The 14,547-nt window shown below is 35.7% G+C and overlaps 1 protein-coding gene across 1 annotated transcript; it reads left to right on the forward strand.

Annotated features, from left to right (window-relative positions):
- On the forward strand, nucleotides 1-6,463 carry HMG (high mobility group). The gene is made up of 16 exons (XM_068645647.2): nucleotides 1-247; nucleotides 1,263-1,448; nucleotides 1,649-1,754; nucleotides 2,415-2,551; nucleotides 2,751-2,834; nucleotides 2,908-3,002; nucleotides 3,141-3,249; nucleotides 3,389-3,475; nucleotides 3,561-3,653; nucleotides 3,821-4,018; nucleotides 4,123-4,268; nucleotides 4,351-4,498; nucleotides 4,942-5,040; nucleotides 5,133-5,306; nucleotides 5,721-5,799; nucleotides 5,916-6,463. Exons 1-16 carry the CDS (start codon nucleotides 194-196, stop codon nucleotides 6,041-6,043), a joined length of 1,923 nt encoding a protein of 640 aa, XP_068501748.2. The 5' UTR covers nucleotides 1-193; the 3' UTR covers nucleotides 6,044-6,463.
- The last annotated feature ends 8,084 nt before the right edge of the window (nucleotides 6,464-14,547 follow it).

Consider the following 14,547-nt stretch of genomic DNA (forward strand, 5'->3'; position numbering starts at 1 on the left):
ACTTTTGTTTGGCCCACTTTATTCCTTTCTTTCTTTCTTTACTTGCTCAGAAAATTCATCTGCGTTTCTTTTTATAACAGCGTTTGGTTCCAAACATATTTGAAAGACGAAAACCACGTGTTGTGTATGCAGCATCAAACACACCCTTATTCGTTCTTTTCTGCACTCTCACTCTTCTCCGTTCGTGTCAGCCATGTCCGACGGCCATCTCTTCAACAACATCACCCTGGGAGGCCGCGGCGGCACCGTAATCTCTCTCAAACTGTTTTTCTTCTTCTCTATAACTTTCGTTTCTTTATTCTTTCCCAAACCCTAGGGTTTTAGTTTTGCTTTGTTCAATCGTGCTTTTGCTTTCTACCTCTCGATTTCACTTAACATTGTTTTGTCAGTGAGATTTGTGGTGCTGTCTAGTGGTTAGAGAACTTAGGGTTTTGTCCTGCGTTTTCTTTTCTTCTGTTTTAAACCCTAATTATTGTTATTACTGTTGCCTTAGTTTTGCTGTAGGAGATCATGTATTTGCTTTAGAAATGTGTTGAAAATTTACTTGTTGCTTTAGTAGTGACTAGGATGTTATGTTTGTGAATTAGTGGTTTTTGTTTCGCTGTTAAAACCCCTACTGAAGTGTTGCTTTTGCTGAGTAGATGAAAACTGGAACAGTAGAAAACAAGGTTTTAAATTGCAGTTGTGGTTGCTGTTTTATCTTTGTTCCTGTATTGTGGGAAATTTAGGGCAAATATTGTTGTAGTTTTTGATATCGTGTTGCGGTGCGGTTCTTGGTGTTGTGGGAAATTACTGACAAACATGGTTTATTTAGTGGCAATTGCGGTCGTGGGTGATAATGGCAGTTGTGGAGACCCCAAAACCTTGACGCTCCAAATAGCTGTTATGCACCTTTTTTTCAAAATCCTTTGGTAGAAAATTGGCAATCTAAAAAAAGGTTTTCTTTTGGGTTATCTTTCTAGTTGTACCAAGCAAGTGAAAAGTTATTTTCATTCAAAATTTTATACTTTTCTACCAGTAAGTGGTTATATTGGGTGGTTTGTGCTGTTTATTTAGCATCTTTAGGAATGAACTGAATATGCTGGGCATATACCCTACTCAGAGTTGAGCTACCCGTCCCATGTCTAGTTTTTACCAGTTTCGTTGTTATTTCAATGAAAAATTAATAATAATTAGAGTTGAAGAACTAAATTTTTTCAGTGAATGAGACTGAAATTAGTAATTGAGATGTATAACACTTCTTTTCGGTAATTGGGTTGCAGAATTCAGGACAGATAAGGATATATTCCGGAGGAATTATATGGAAGAGACAGGGTGGTGGTAAATTAATTGAAGTTGATAAATCTGACATAGTGGGGGTGACATGGATGAAGGTTCCAAGAACTAACCAACTTGGGGTTCAAATCAAAGATGGATTGTACTACAAGTTCACAGGATTTCGTGACCAGGTTACTCTCTCTGCCTCTTCAAATGTGCATTTTCGGACAGTAGCCATTGAAAAAAGAATTCAAACTTCTAGTTTGCTTTTCTTGTATTTTAATCCTCTTATTAACACTTTTGAAGATCTAAATATTGAGCATTTGGACTTGAATTTCTATCAAATGTTGGATCTGAATTTCTTATATTGTTATTTTATAATATTTTGCAGGATGTTGCAAGTTTGACCAATTTTTTTCAAAACACCTGTGGAATATCAGTTGAGGAGAAACAGCTTTCTGTTAGCGGGCGTAATTGGGGAGAAGTTGATCTAAATGGTTAGTGTCTTACTAATAATATTACATGAACTGACTTTCTGTGTTGTAATTTATAACTGACCTTCTGCACATGATGTGTCACGTACACAACAAACATCAGTCTTTGTAATTCTTAGTTACTATAATTTTAGTGTTTCGGGAAAGAATTTAATTTGATATCACTAGGAGGAAATGGTATGTAATATCTCTAGCAAAGGGTTAATTTGAAAGAAATTCAGTTGATATCATCCAGTTTGTTCTTGGAGAGTATTGGTTTTTCTTGTATAGCTCCTAACGATTTCCATAATCAATGAAGGCTGTGAACTTATTACGTGCTGCTGCTTTTTTCCCTCCCCAATTTGCTGTTGCTTATATTCATTTTGGTGTTCTTAAGTGTCAAATTTATTCATGCAACCCTACTTCCACCTGGTAATCACATTAAGTGCAATTTTTTAAGTGAAAAATAGTCGTTAAGAGAAGGAAATGGTTTTATTTATGTATGTGTATGAGTGTATGTGTTTGGAAGGTGGGGGTGGTGGTTGACTTCTCAAGGAGGAGCTTTATCTCATTCTTGTTTTCTTTTGCAATTAAATATTGTTTGAATAATTTGACTTGACTTCTTTTGTAGTTATGCTAATTAGTAGAGTAGTGGATGTTCTTATGTTTCTATTTCCATTTCAGGGAATATGCTGGCTTTTATGGTTGGTTCAAAGCAAGCTTTTGAAGTGTCTTTAGCAGATGTCTCTCAAACACAGCTTCAAGGGAAGAATGATGTGATCTTGGAGTTTCACGTGGATGATACAACAGGAGCTAATGAGGTATATTTCTACTTTCATGCACTTATATAATTTTGTATGTTTAAGCAAATTCATAGAGTTTTGTCAAACTGGAAGCCTTTTTGCAAGAAAATTGTTCTCATTCATGTTTGAGCTTTTACAGTATTGAAGACTATAGTTATTAGGTTCAATTTGATTCTGAATTATTTATGGTCTAATATAGTTTATGTTGTGATCTCAGAAAGATTCATTGATGGAGATAAGTTTCCATATACCAAATTCCAACACCCAGTTTGTTGGTGATGAAAATCGTCCTCCTGCTCAGGTGAGTTGTTCACGGATATAAAAGATCCCATGTTATGATAACTTCTAGGTTAACTGACATTTAATAATATCAGGTTTTCCGTGACAAAATTATGTCTATGGCTGATGTTGGTGCTGGAGGTGAAGATGCTGTTGTTACATTTGAGGGTATTGCAATCCTTACACCAAGGTAATGTATTTAAATGCACAGAAAAATATTATACAAGCATTTTTGGCATGGTTGTATTTTGTACAGATAATATTTGTATACTTACAATAAATTTATTCACATTAGTATCCATTAATAGAAATTTGTACTTTAATGCAGGGGACGATACAGTGTTGAGTTACACATGTCATTCTTGCGGCTTCAGGGACAAGCTAATGATTTCAAAATTCAGTATAGCAGTGTGGTTCGCCTATTTTTACTTCCTAAGGTTCATTTCCTAGTCTTTTGGTATTTGTTTTCATATAAGTTATTAAGAATGAATAATGCCATTATCCAGACATGTCTTTAAATCTGGCTTCTTTGGACCTTTTTAAGTTTACTGACAATTTCTCATCATGTATCTGTAGTCTAATCAACCACATACCTTTGTTATCATTAGCCTTGACCCCCCTATTCGGAAGGGACAAACTTTGTATCCTCATATTGTGATGCAGGTAAATTGCTCAATGGTTTTTGGTTTGCCAAGTTGAGATGTGTATTTTACATGCTTCTAACATTGTTTTGCTCATTTCCGTGTAGTTCGAAACTGATTATGTTGTTCAAAGTGAATTGGCAATAACTGAAGATCTTTATAACTCAAAGTATAAGGATAAATTGGAGCTGTCTTATAAGGTATTTTTCTTAAACTGTTAATAATTGATTCATACGTCTATACAACTCCTGAGATGCCACTATTGAAGGAATTTTTGGGAAATGAAAGAAGAGCATCTTGCATATTTTAGATGATTGAGTGATGCTTGATTTTAGCTGACTTATTTCCTTTTCAATTCAATAATCAGGGACTTATTCATGAAGTGTTCACCACAATATTACGTGGCTTGTCAGGTGCCAAAGTGACTAAGCCTGGAAAATTTAGGAGTTGTCAAGATGGTTATGCAGTGAAATCATCTTTGAAAGCTGAAGATGGAATTCTGTATCCCCTTGAGAAGAGCTTCTTCTTTCTACCTAAACCTCCCACTCTTATTCTTCATGAAGAGGTAAAATCTGACAGCACTGACATGATCAAATGTCAACTACTGGTTCATGTTGCAAATGATATCTGCAAAATGGAGGTTTTAATTGTGTTGATCTTTCCCATTAGATTGACTATGTGGAGTTTGAGAGGCATGCTGCTGGTGGATCCAATATGCATTATTTTGACCTTCTTATCAGACTAAAATCTGAACAAGAGCATCTATTCCGTAATATTCAGAGAAATGAGTACCACAATCTGTACGAATTTATCAGGTAAATGTTATCCCATTCACATTGCCTAATTTTACATACAACTTATTGTTATTTAAACAATTGTTTTGGCTTGCACATGCAGTTCAAAGGGCTTGAAAATTATGAATTTAGGAGATGCCCAACCCACTGTTGGTATTAAGAAGGTTCTTGAGAATGATGACGATGATGCTGTTGATCCACATCTTGAACGTATTAAAAATGAAGCTGGTGGTGGTGAAAGTGATGAGGAGGTGATCAAACAGATATTTTATATAATTTTCATTTATTTTTAGTTCATGACTAGCATTTAGTAAATTTGTGTTCTAGTTTTTTATAAACAAGGCGACAACATTAATTTATGGTGACTGACATCTGAAAATGGTTGAGCATGGAAACTTAAACAAACTCCAGGCATATGTTTCAGTTTTTTTTTTTTAATTATTGAATTTACATCCCTAAGCATGCAATTGACCTTTCTCCTATTTTTAAGTTTCTATCAATTTTAGTTTGTTGTGTTTTCTATTTTGCTTGTATAGAGTTTGTGTGCATTTGTTCTGTGCTTCTGCTTTTGTACATATATATTCAGGCTTGACTCTATGCAAATTGCTCCATTTTGTTATGGTCGGGCTTAGCTTGACAGGATTTTCCCAGTCTTGTTTCTATATAAACATTAAATGGGGGTAAATGTCTACAGGATTCCGATTTTGTTGCCGACAAGGATGATGAAGGTTCTCCTACTGATGATTCTGGGGCAGATGATTCTGATGGTAGTGATAGTGGTGATGAGAAAGAGGCAAGTGGTTTTTGTTTGCCTTTGTTTTCTGTGATAATTCTCTACTCTTAATCTATGGTGCCTCTGACACCTTAATGGTGACCAATTTTCAGAAGCCTGCCAAAAAGGAACCAAAGAAGGACCTGCCTTCTAAGGCATCTACTTCAAAAAAGAGATCAAAAGATGATGAGGATGGAAAGAAGAAAAAACAGAAGAAGAAAAAGGACCCAAATGCACCCAAGAGGGCAATGTCCGGTTTCATGTTCTTTTCTAAATTGGAAAGAGAGGTGTGTTCTATTCTGTCATAGTTTTGAATTTGGGTTTAAGTATATCACGGTGGCAATTTGAGTAGATCCGTGTACTTAATTTTTGATGTACTTGAAATTTTGGGGGAGAGTATCGAAGTTTCTCAGGTTGGGTAAAGAAAGAAAAATCTTCACAGTGCCTGGTTATTGACATTGTTGAGATCATCCAGCAAAACCTGCAATTAATGCAAGTGAGCCTTAATAGGTGGTGGTATTGTTCCAATGTGTCTGAACCGAAGTCAGTGTAGCCAAATATGACCTTAGCAAAGTTGTCAATTGCTATTTTGATTGTTAGAAATTACAAAATTTACCTGAAATGGTGTCTAGTAAAGGGGGTGGTTTATACAAGTTTAGTTATCTTCCCATAATATATCCTGAAAGCATTTTTTTTTTCAGAATCTAAAGAAATCTAATCCTGGAATTTCATTTACGGATGTGGGAAGAGTACTTGGAGAGAAATGGAAAAAGATGTCAGGTATGGCTGTCGTTCATTTCATGCAGTTCCAGCGGGTGTCATTCCTGATCTGAGTTTTTATTTATTTAGGGACTAAATCCCCTTAACTGTATATTGTTTATCTATTGAATGCACAGTGGAAGAGAAGGAACCATACGAGGCAAAAGCACGTGAAGATAAAAAACGTTACAAGGATGAAATCAGTGGCTACAAGAATCCCCAACCCATGAATATTGATTCTGGAAATGAATCTGACAGTGCCTAAGGCTGTCTCTCGACTCTGTCAGTTAATTCCATAGATGCGTGTTGTCATGGCATGGCATGAAAGCTAATGTAACCTGTGTTAGTCATGGCATGGCATGCAAGGTAATGTAACCCGTGTTCCTTATATTTCTTACCCGTGATGGCATCTACTCACATGCTCCGTAGATTGGCACAAGTTTTTGCTCTTTGAAATGGCTTGATGACTTGTGAATGAGTTCAAGATTTTTGTGCTCTGTTGGTTTACCGAAGTGCGTTGGTTAGGTCCCATGCTAATTAAATTAGTGGTCTCTGTTTTAGACCCAATTTCCTAATATATTGTGATAAAATGACAGTCCCTTGGGTTTTTGACCCACCGATGTAGGACTTGTAACATAGTTATACCTTCAACTTTTTGCATTAATAGAATGTTATATTAAGCTTACCTTTTCATTGCATATTCATACTTGATTTGGAGCATCCGTTTAACTGTCATTATAATCTAAAATTGAAAGTTGTCTTCAATTCTGTATAATTTTCTCTTTTATTCTTTATAATATTATATTTTTGGATCATCCACCTAGTGGTTTGGATGCTGGAGTTTGTGTTGCAGCTACAAGAGAGTGCTGAACAGAGGGAAAATGCTAATTTCAACCATTACGTGCAATTTTCATATTATAGGTTCTAATCATAATAATATTGCTCTAAAACTTCTAATTTGTTTTTGTATTTTATTCAATTTATGCATTACAATAGTAAAACATTTAATTCTCAATTCTATTATAAAATTATAAAATTAACTCTTAAATTAATTTTCCCCTCTTAAAAGAAACCACTGTTAAAAAATCTTTGTAAAGTAGCAGAACTTGGCGTCAGATAGAAAATTGGGAAAAACGAATACTTGTTCTTTTTTATGTCTCTTGGACATTTATAATTATATTTTTGTTTTATATTTGTGCTAAAGAGAAATTGTAATAATTAGTATCTAATGTTTTCTCTTTTTAAGTGCAAAAACTGTATATTGAAATAGTTGTGTTTAGTAAAATAGTATTTGAAAAGTTAATGTTTTTGGTACTTATTTTTTCCATACAAGTTTCCTTTTATGATATTACGTTTTCAGTCTACGTTTTAATTGAGGTTGTATTAGGTAATATATTTGAATAAGTAAGATTAGTTATAAATAAATAAAAATTCAAATTAATATGAAGTAATGCAAGTTGTCTATTATTTTTCAGTTAAAATAAAAGCAAAAGTTGATGGAACTTTAAATATAACATAACAAAAAGAACATCAAAAATTTCTTCAAAACTAAATATTGATTAACTAGCTGTCAATACGGATTATTCCATGCTTATTCTTGGAGTAAGAATTCATCTACATATTAACAAGTGGTGTGAATTTTTTTATTTCATCCTCATCCCTATTAGGGTGTGAGTATACCTATATCCGTTATTATTCTAAATGTTAATTAAATATTTTATTATCAAAAATAAAAATCACAACAAAAAATATATATTATCAAGTATTTAATATTAAAATGATATTTTTTTCCTAATATAAAATATTATAATGTATAAATATTAAATAATAATTGGATAAATATTAAATAATAAAAGTAATCAAATGCTAAAAATTAAGTTATGAAATTAAGGAAAAAAAAGTTAATATAAGTTAACTAAATTAAAGATATTTTAATAATTTTAAATGAGGATGAGTATTAACACAAGAATGTAACATATGAACATTCTTATCCCTAATCCTATGTCAATATGGTAAAACCTTATCTCATTTTAGTTATATTTTCTAGTGTCTTCCATTCCCTTGTCTATATAATAGAAATTAACATGTAGTATTGTAAAAAAATTAACATAATATTGTAAAAAAAATTAACATTATTATGAAGGTTATCTTCTACCAAAATTTGTGAAATTTCGTCAAACCTTCTGAAATTTTATTCTGGGTCCGTATTGCGCTGAAAAAATTCACACAAGTACCTTCATATGTTGTTTGCACTTAGGTAAGGAGGTACATCCATAAATAAATCACTGAGGGAAGAAACGGGTTAGAAAAGTCAGGACGTTCTGTTTTCGGAAAACCAATTTTGTTCACTCTCGGTCTGGGACTTAGTACGCCTTACTCCTTCGGTATCTTGGTCTGAAATTTTTACCAGACGTTCGTCATTGTGTCTACTGAGTTTTGGCTAAGATTTGAGCCTCAGATTCATCACTGCCAGGGCTGAAAGGAAGTTTCGTTTGTATGTGAAAACTGTTGGATTTTTTTCGTGGGTGAATACTCATCCGTTTGACTTGTCGCTTTTTGTGCCAAATTCAATGGAGATTCTTACGTGGAATTTCAGGAAAAAACTATTTTGGGAGAATTTTTCAGAAATTTTGTGCAAACCAAGGCTATCCTCTACCAAAACTTGTGAAATTTCGCCCTACTTCCTAAAATTTTATTCTAGGTCCGTATTGTGCTGAAAAAATTCACACAAGTACCTTCTTATGTTGTTTGCACCCAAGTAAGGAGGAACCTCCATAAACAAATCACAGAAGGAAGAAACGGGTTAGAAAAGCCAGGACGTTCCGTTTTCAGAAAACCAATTTTGTTCTCTCTCGGTCTACGACTTACTACGCCTTACTCCTTGGGTATTTTGGTCTGAAATTTTTACCAGACGTTCATCACTGTGTCTAGTGAGTTTTGGCTGAGATTTGAGCCCCAGATTCATCCCACAAGAATGACAATAAATTTTTTGTTCATCACTGCCAGGGCTGAAAGGAAAGTTCGTTTGTGTGTGAAACTGTTTGATTTTTTTCATTGGTGAATACTTATCCGTTTGACATGAAATTTGTCGCGTTTTGTCCCAAATTCAGTGGAGATTCTTAAGAGGAATTTCAGGAAAAAACTATTTTGGGAGAATTTTTCAGAAATTTTGTGCAAACCAAGGCTATATCATCTACCAAAACTTGTGAAATTTCACCATACTTTTTGAAATTTTATTCTAGGTCCGTATTGCGCTGAAAATATTCACACAAGTACCTTCTTATGTTTTTTTCACCCAGGTAAGGAGGCACGTCCATAAACAAATCACAGAAGGAAGAAACGGGTTAGAAAAGCCAGGACATTCCGTTTTCGGAAAACTAATTTTGTTCACTCTCGGTCTGGGACTTACTACACCTTACTCCTTGGGTATTTTGGTTTGAAATTTTTACTAGAAGTTTGTCACTGTGTCTACTGAGTTTTGGCTAAGATTTGAGTCCCAGATTCGACCCACAAGATTAGAAATAAATTTTTTATTCATCACTGCTAGGAATGAAAGGAAAGTTCGTTTCTGTGCGAAACTGTTTAATTTTTTTGTGGGTGAATACTCATCCGTTTGACATGAAATTTGTCGCGTTTTGTCCCAAATTCAGTGGAGAATCTTACATGGAATTCCAGGAAAAAACTATTTCGGGAAAATTTTTCAGAAATTTTGTGCAAACCAAGTTTATCTTCTACCAAAACTTGTGAAATTTCGCCCAACTTTCTGAAATTTTATTCTGGGTTCGTATTACGCTGAAAAAATTCACACAAGTACCTTCATATGTTGTTTGCACCCACGTAAGGAGGCACGTCCATAAAAAAATCACAGAAGGAAGAAACGGGTTAGAAAAGCCAGGACGTTTCGTTTTTGGAAAACCAATGTTGTTCACTCTCGGTTTGAGACTTACTACGCCTTACTCCTTGGGTATTTTGGTCTGAAATTTTTACCAGACGTTTTTCATTGTGTCTACTGAGTTTTGACTGAGATTTGAGCCTTAGATTCGTCCCACGAGATTGGCAATAAATTTTTTATTCATCACTGCCAGCGTTGAAGGGAAAGTTCGTTTGTGTGTGAAAACTGTTGGATTTTTTTCGTGAGTGAATAGTCATCCGTTTGACATGAAATTTGTCGGCTTTTGTGCCAAATTCAGTGGAGATTCCTACGTGGAATCTCAGGAAAAAACTATTTCGGGAGAATTTTTCAGAAATTTTGTGCAAACCAAGGCTATCCTCTGCCAAAACTTGTTAAATTTTGTCCTACTTTTTGAAAATTTATTCTAGGTCCGTATTGTGCTGAAAAAATTAACACAAGTACCTTCATATTTTTTTGCTCCCAGGTAAGGAGTCACGTCCATAAACAAATTACAGAAGGAAGAAACAGGTTAGAAAGACCAGGACGTTCTGTTTTCGGAAAACCAATTTTGTTCACTCTCAATTTGGGACTGACTATGCCTTACTCCTTGGGTATTTTGGTCTGAAATTTTACTAGACGTTCGTCACTATGTCTATTGAGTTTTGGTTAAGATTTGAGCCCCAGATTCGTCCCACAAGATTGACAATAAATTTTTTATTCATCATTGCCAGGGCTGAAAGGAAAGTTCGTTTGTGTGTGAAACTGTTTGGTTTTTTTCGTGGGTGAATACTCATCCGTTTGACATGAAATTTGTCGCGTTTTGCCTCAAATTCAGTGGAGATTCTTACGTGGAATTTCAGGAAAAAACTATTTAGGGAAATTTTTTCAGAAATTTTGTGCAAACCAAGGCTATCTTCTACTAAAACTAGTGAAATTTCGCCCTACTTTCTGAAATTTTATTCTAGGTCCATATTATGCTTAAAAATTCACACAAGTACTTTCATATGTTGTTTGCACCCAGGTAAGGAGGCACGTCCATAAACAAATCACAGAAGGAAGAAACGGGTTAGAAAAGCTAGGACGTTCCATTTTCAGAAAACCAATTTTGTTCACTTTCGGTCTGGGACTTACTACGCCTTACTCCTTGGGTATTTTGGTCTTAAATTTTTACCAGACCTTCGTCACCGTGTCTACTGAGTTTTGGCTAAGATTTGAGTCCCAGATTCGTCCCACAAGATTGGCAATAAAATTTTTATTCATCACTGCCAGGACTGAAAAAAAGGTTCGTTTGTGAGTGAAACTGTTTGATTTTTTTCGTGGGTGAATACTCATAAGTTTGACCTGAAATTTGTCGCGTTTTGTCACAAATTCAGTGGAGATTCTAACGTGGAATTTCAGGAAAAAACTATTTCGAGAGAATTTTTCAGAAATTTTTTGCAAACCAAGGTTATCCTCTACCAAAACTTGTGAAATGTCGCTTTCCTTTTTGAAATTTTATTCTGGGTCCGTATGGAGCTGAAAAAATTCACACAAGTACCTTCATATGTTATTTGCACCAGGTAAGCAGGCACGTCCATAAACAAATAACAGAAGGAAGATACGGGTAAGAAAAGCCAGGACGTTTCGTTTTCGGAAACCCAGTTTTGTTCACTCTCGGTGTTGGACTTACTACGCCTTACTGCTTGGGCATTTTGGTCTGAAATTTTTACCAGACGTTCGTAACTGTGTCTACTGAGTTTTGGCTGAGATTTGAGCCCCAGATTCGTCCCACAAGATTGGCAATAAATTTTTTATTCATCACTGTCAGAGCTGAAAGGAAGGATCGTTTGTCTGTGAAACTGTTTAATTTTTTTCGTGGGTTAATACTCATCCATTTGACCTGAAATTTGTCGCGTTTTCTCCCAAATTCAGTGGAGATTCTTACGTGGAATTTCAGGAAGAAAAACTTTTCGGGAGAATTTATAAGAAATTTTGTGCAAACAATGGTTATCCTCTAACAAAACTTGTGATATTTCGCCCTACTTTCTGAAATTTTATTCTGGGTCCGTATTGCGCTGAAAAAAATCACACAACTATTCTCATATGTTGTTTGCACTCAGATAAGGAGGCACATCCATAAACAAATCACAGAAGGAAGATACGGGTTAAAAAAGCCAGGACTTACTATGCGTTACTCCTTGGGTATTTTGGTCTTAAATTTTTACCAGACGTTCGTCACTGTGTCTAATGAGTTTTGGATGAGATTTGAGCCCAGATTCGTCCCACAAGATTGACAATAAATTTTTTATTCATCACTGCCTGGGCTGAAAGGAAGATTCGTTTATGTGTGAAACTGTTTGATTTTTTTCGTGGGTGAATACTGATCCGTTTAACATGAAATTTGTCGCGTTTTGTGCCAAACTCAATGGAGATTCTTATGTGGAATTTCAGGAAAAAACTATTTTGCGAGATATTTTCAGAAATTTTGTGCAAACCAAGGTTATCCTCTACCAAAACATGTGAAATTTCGCCCTACTTTCTGCAATTTTTTTCCGGTTCCGTATTGCGCTAAAAAAATGTACACAAGTACTTTCGTATGTTGTTTGCACCCAGGTAAGGAGGCACGTCCACAAACAAATCACAGAAAGAAGATACGGGGAAGAAAAGCCAGGACGTTTTGTTTTTGGGAAACCGGTTTTGTTCACTCTCGGTCTGGGAATTACTGCTCCTTACTCCTTGGGTATTTTGGTCTGAAATTTTTACCAGAGATTCGTCAATGTGTCTATTGAGTTTTGACTGAGATTTGAACCCCAGACTCGTCCCACAAGATTCGCAATAAATTTCCTATTCATCACTGCCCGGGCTGAAAGGAAGGTTCGTTTGTGTGTGAAACTGTTTGATTTTTTTCCTGGGTGAATACTCATCCGTTTGACCTAAAATCTGTCGCGTTTTGTCCCAAATTTAGTGGAGATTCTTACGCGGAATTCTAGGAAAAAACCATTGCGGGAGAATTTTTCAGAAATTTTATGCAAACCAAGACTATCCTCTAGCAAAACTTGTGAAATTTCGCTCTACTTTCTGCAATTTTTTTCCGGGTCCGTATTGAGTTGAAAAAATTCACAGAAGTACTTTCATATGTTTTTTGCACCCAGGTAAGGAGGCACGTCCACAAACAAATCACAGAAAGAAGATACGAGGAAGGAAAGCAAGGACGTTTTGTTTTCGGAAAACTGATTTTGTTCACTCTCGGTCTAGGACTTACTGCGCCTTACTCCTTGGGTATTTTGGTTTGAATTTTTACCAGACATTCGTCATTGTGTCTATTGAGTTTTGGCTGAGATTTGAGCCACAGAATCGTCCCACAAGATTCTCAATAAATTTCCTATTCATCACTGCCCGGGCTAAAAGGAAGGTTCGTCTGTGTGTGAAACTCTTTGATTTTTTTCTTGGGTGAATACTCATCCGTTTGACCTGAAATCTGTTGCGTTTAATCCCAAATTTAGTGGAGATTCTTACGCAGAACATCAGGAAAAAACCATTTCGTGAGAATTTTGCAGAAATTTTGTGCAAACAAAGACTATCCTCTAGAGAAACTTGTTTAATTTTGCCCTACTTTCTGCAATTTTTTTCCGGATCCGTATTGCGCTGAAAAAAATTCACACAAGTACTTTCGTATGTTGTTTGCACCTAGGGAAGGAGGCACGTCCATAAAAAAATCACAGAAAGAAGATAGGGGAAGAAAAGCCAGGACGTTTTGTTATCGGAAAACCGGTTTTGTTCACTCTCGGTCTGGGACTTACTGCGCCTTACTCCTTGGGTATTTTCGTCTGAAATTTTTACCAGACATTCGTCATTGTTTCTATTGAGTTTTGGCTGAGATTTGAGCACCAGACTCGTCCCACAAGATTCGCAATAAATTTCCTATTCATCACTACCCGGGCTGAAAGGAAGGTTCGTTTGTGTATGAAAGTGTTTGATTTTTTTTCTGGGTGAATACTCATCCGTTTGACCTGAAATATGTCGCGTTTTGTCCCAAATTTAGTGGAGATTCTTACGCGGAATTTCAGGAAAAAACCATTTCTAGAGAATTTTTCAGAAATTTTGTGCAAACCAAGGCTATCTCTTGCAAAACTTGTGAAATTTCGCCTTACTTTCTGCAATTTGTTTCCGGCTCCGTATTGCGCTGAAAAAATTCGAACAAGCCCTTTCGTATGTTGTTTGCACCCAGGTAAGGAGGCACGTCCATAAAAAAATCACAGAAAGAAGATACGGGGAAGAAAAGCCAGGAAATTTTGTTTTTGGAAAATCGGTTTTGTTCACTCTCGGTCTGGGACTCACTGCGCCTTACTCCTTGGGTATTTTGGTCTGAAATTTTTACCAGACATTCGTCATTGTGTCTATTGAGTTTTGGCTGAGATTTGAGCCCCAGACTCGTCCCACAAGATTCACAATAAATTTCCTATTCATCACTGCCCAGGTTGAAAGGAAGGTTTGTTTGTGTGTGAAACTGTTTGATTTTTTTCCTGAGTGAATACTCATTCGTTTGACCTGAAATCTGTCGAGTTTTGTCCCAAATTCAGTGGAGATTCTTACGCGGAATTTCAGGAAAAACCATTTCTGGAGTTTTTTTTCTGAAATTTTGTGCAAACCAAGGCTACCCTCTAGTAAAACTTGTGAAATTTCGCCCTACTTTCTGCAATTTTTTTTCGGGGCCGTATTGCGCTTAAAAAATTCACCCAAGTACTTTCGTATCTTGTTTGCACCCAGGGAAGGAGGCATGTCCATAAACAAATCACAGAAAGAAGATATAAGGAAGAAAAGCCTGGACGTTTTGTTTTTGGAAACCCAGTTATGTTCACTCTCGGTCTGGGACATACTGCGCCTTACTCCTTGGGTAT

Source organism: Phaseolus vulgaris, chromosome 4 (assembly GCF_051622355.1).
Source record: "Phaseolus vulgaris cultivar YP4 chromosome 4, ASM5162235v1, whole genome shotgun sequence".
Taxonomy (NCBI): Eukaryota; Viridiplantae; Streptophyta; class Magnoliopsida; order Fabales; family Fabaceae; genus Phaseolus; species Phaseolus vulgaris.

What these genes read in the sequence shown, in the direction of transcription:
- HMG (XM_068645647.2), top strand. Translation starts at nt 194, where the DNA reads ATGTCCGACGGCCATCTCTTCAACAACATCACCCTGGGAGGCCGCGGC. An exon ending in GGGAGAAGTTGATCTAAATG is followed by an intron (nt 1,755 to 2,414) that starts GTTAGTGTCTTA and finishes TTTCCATTTCAG; the next exon opens with GGAATATGCTGGCTTTTATG. An exon ending in AATCTGTACGAATTTATCAG is followed by an intron (nt 4,269 to 4,350) that starts GTAAATGTTATC and finishes TTGCACATGCAG; the next exon opens with TTCAAAGGGCTTGAAAATTA.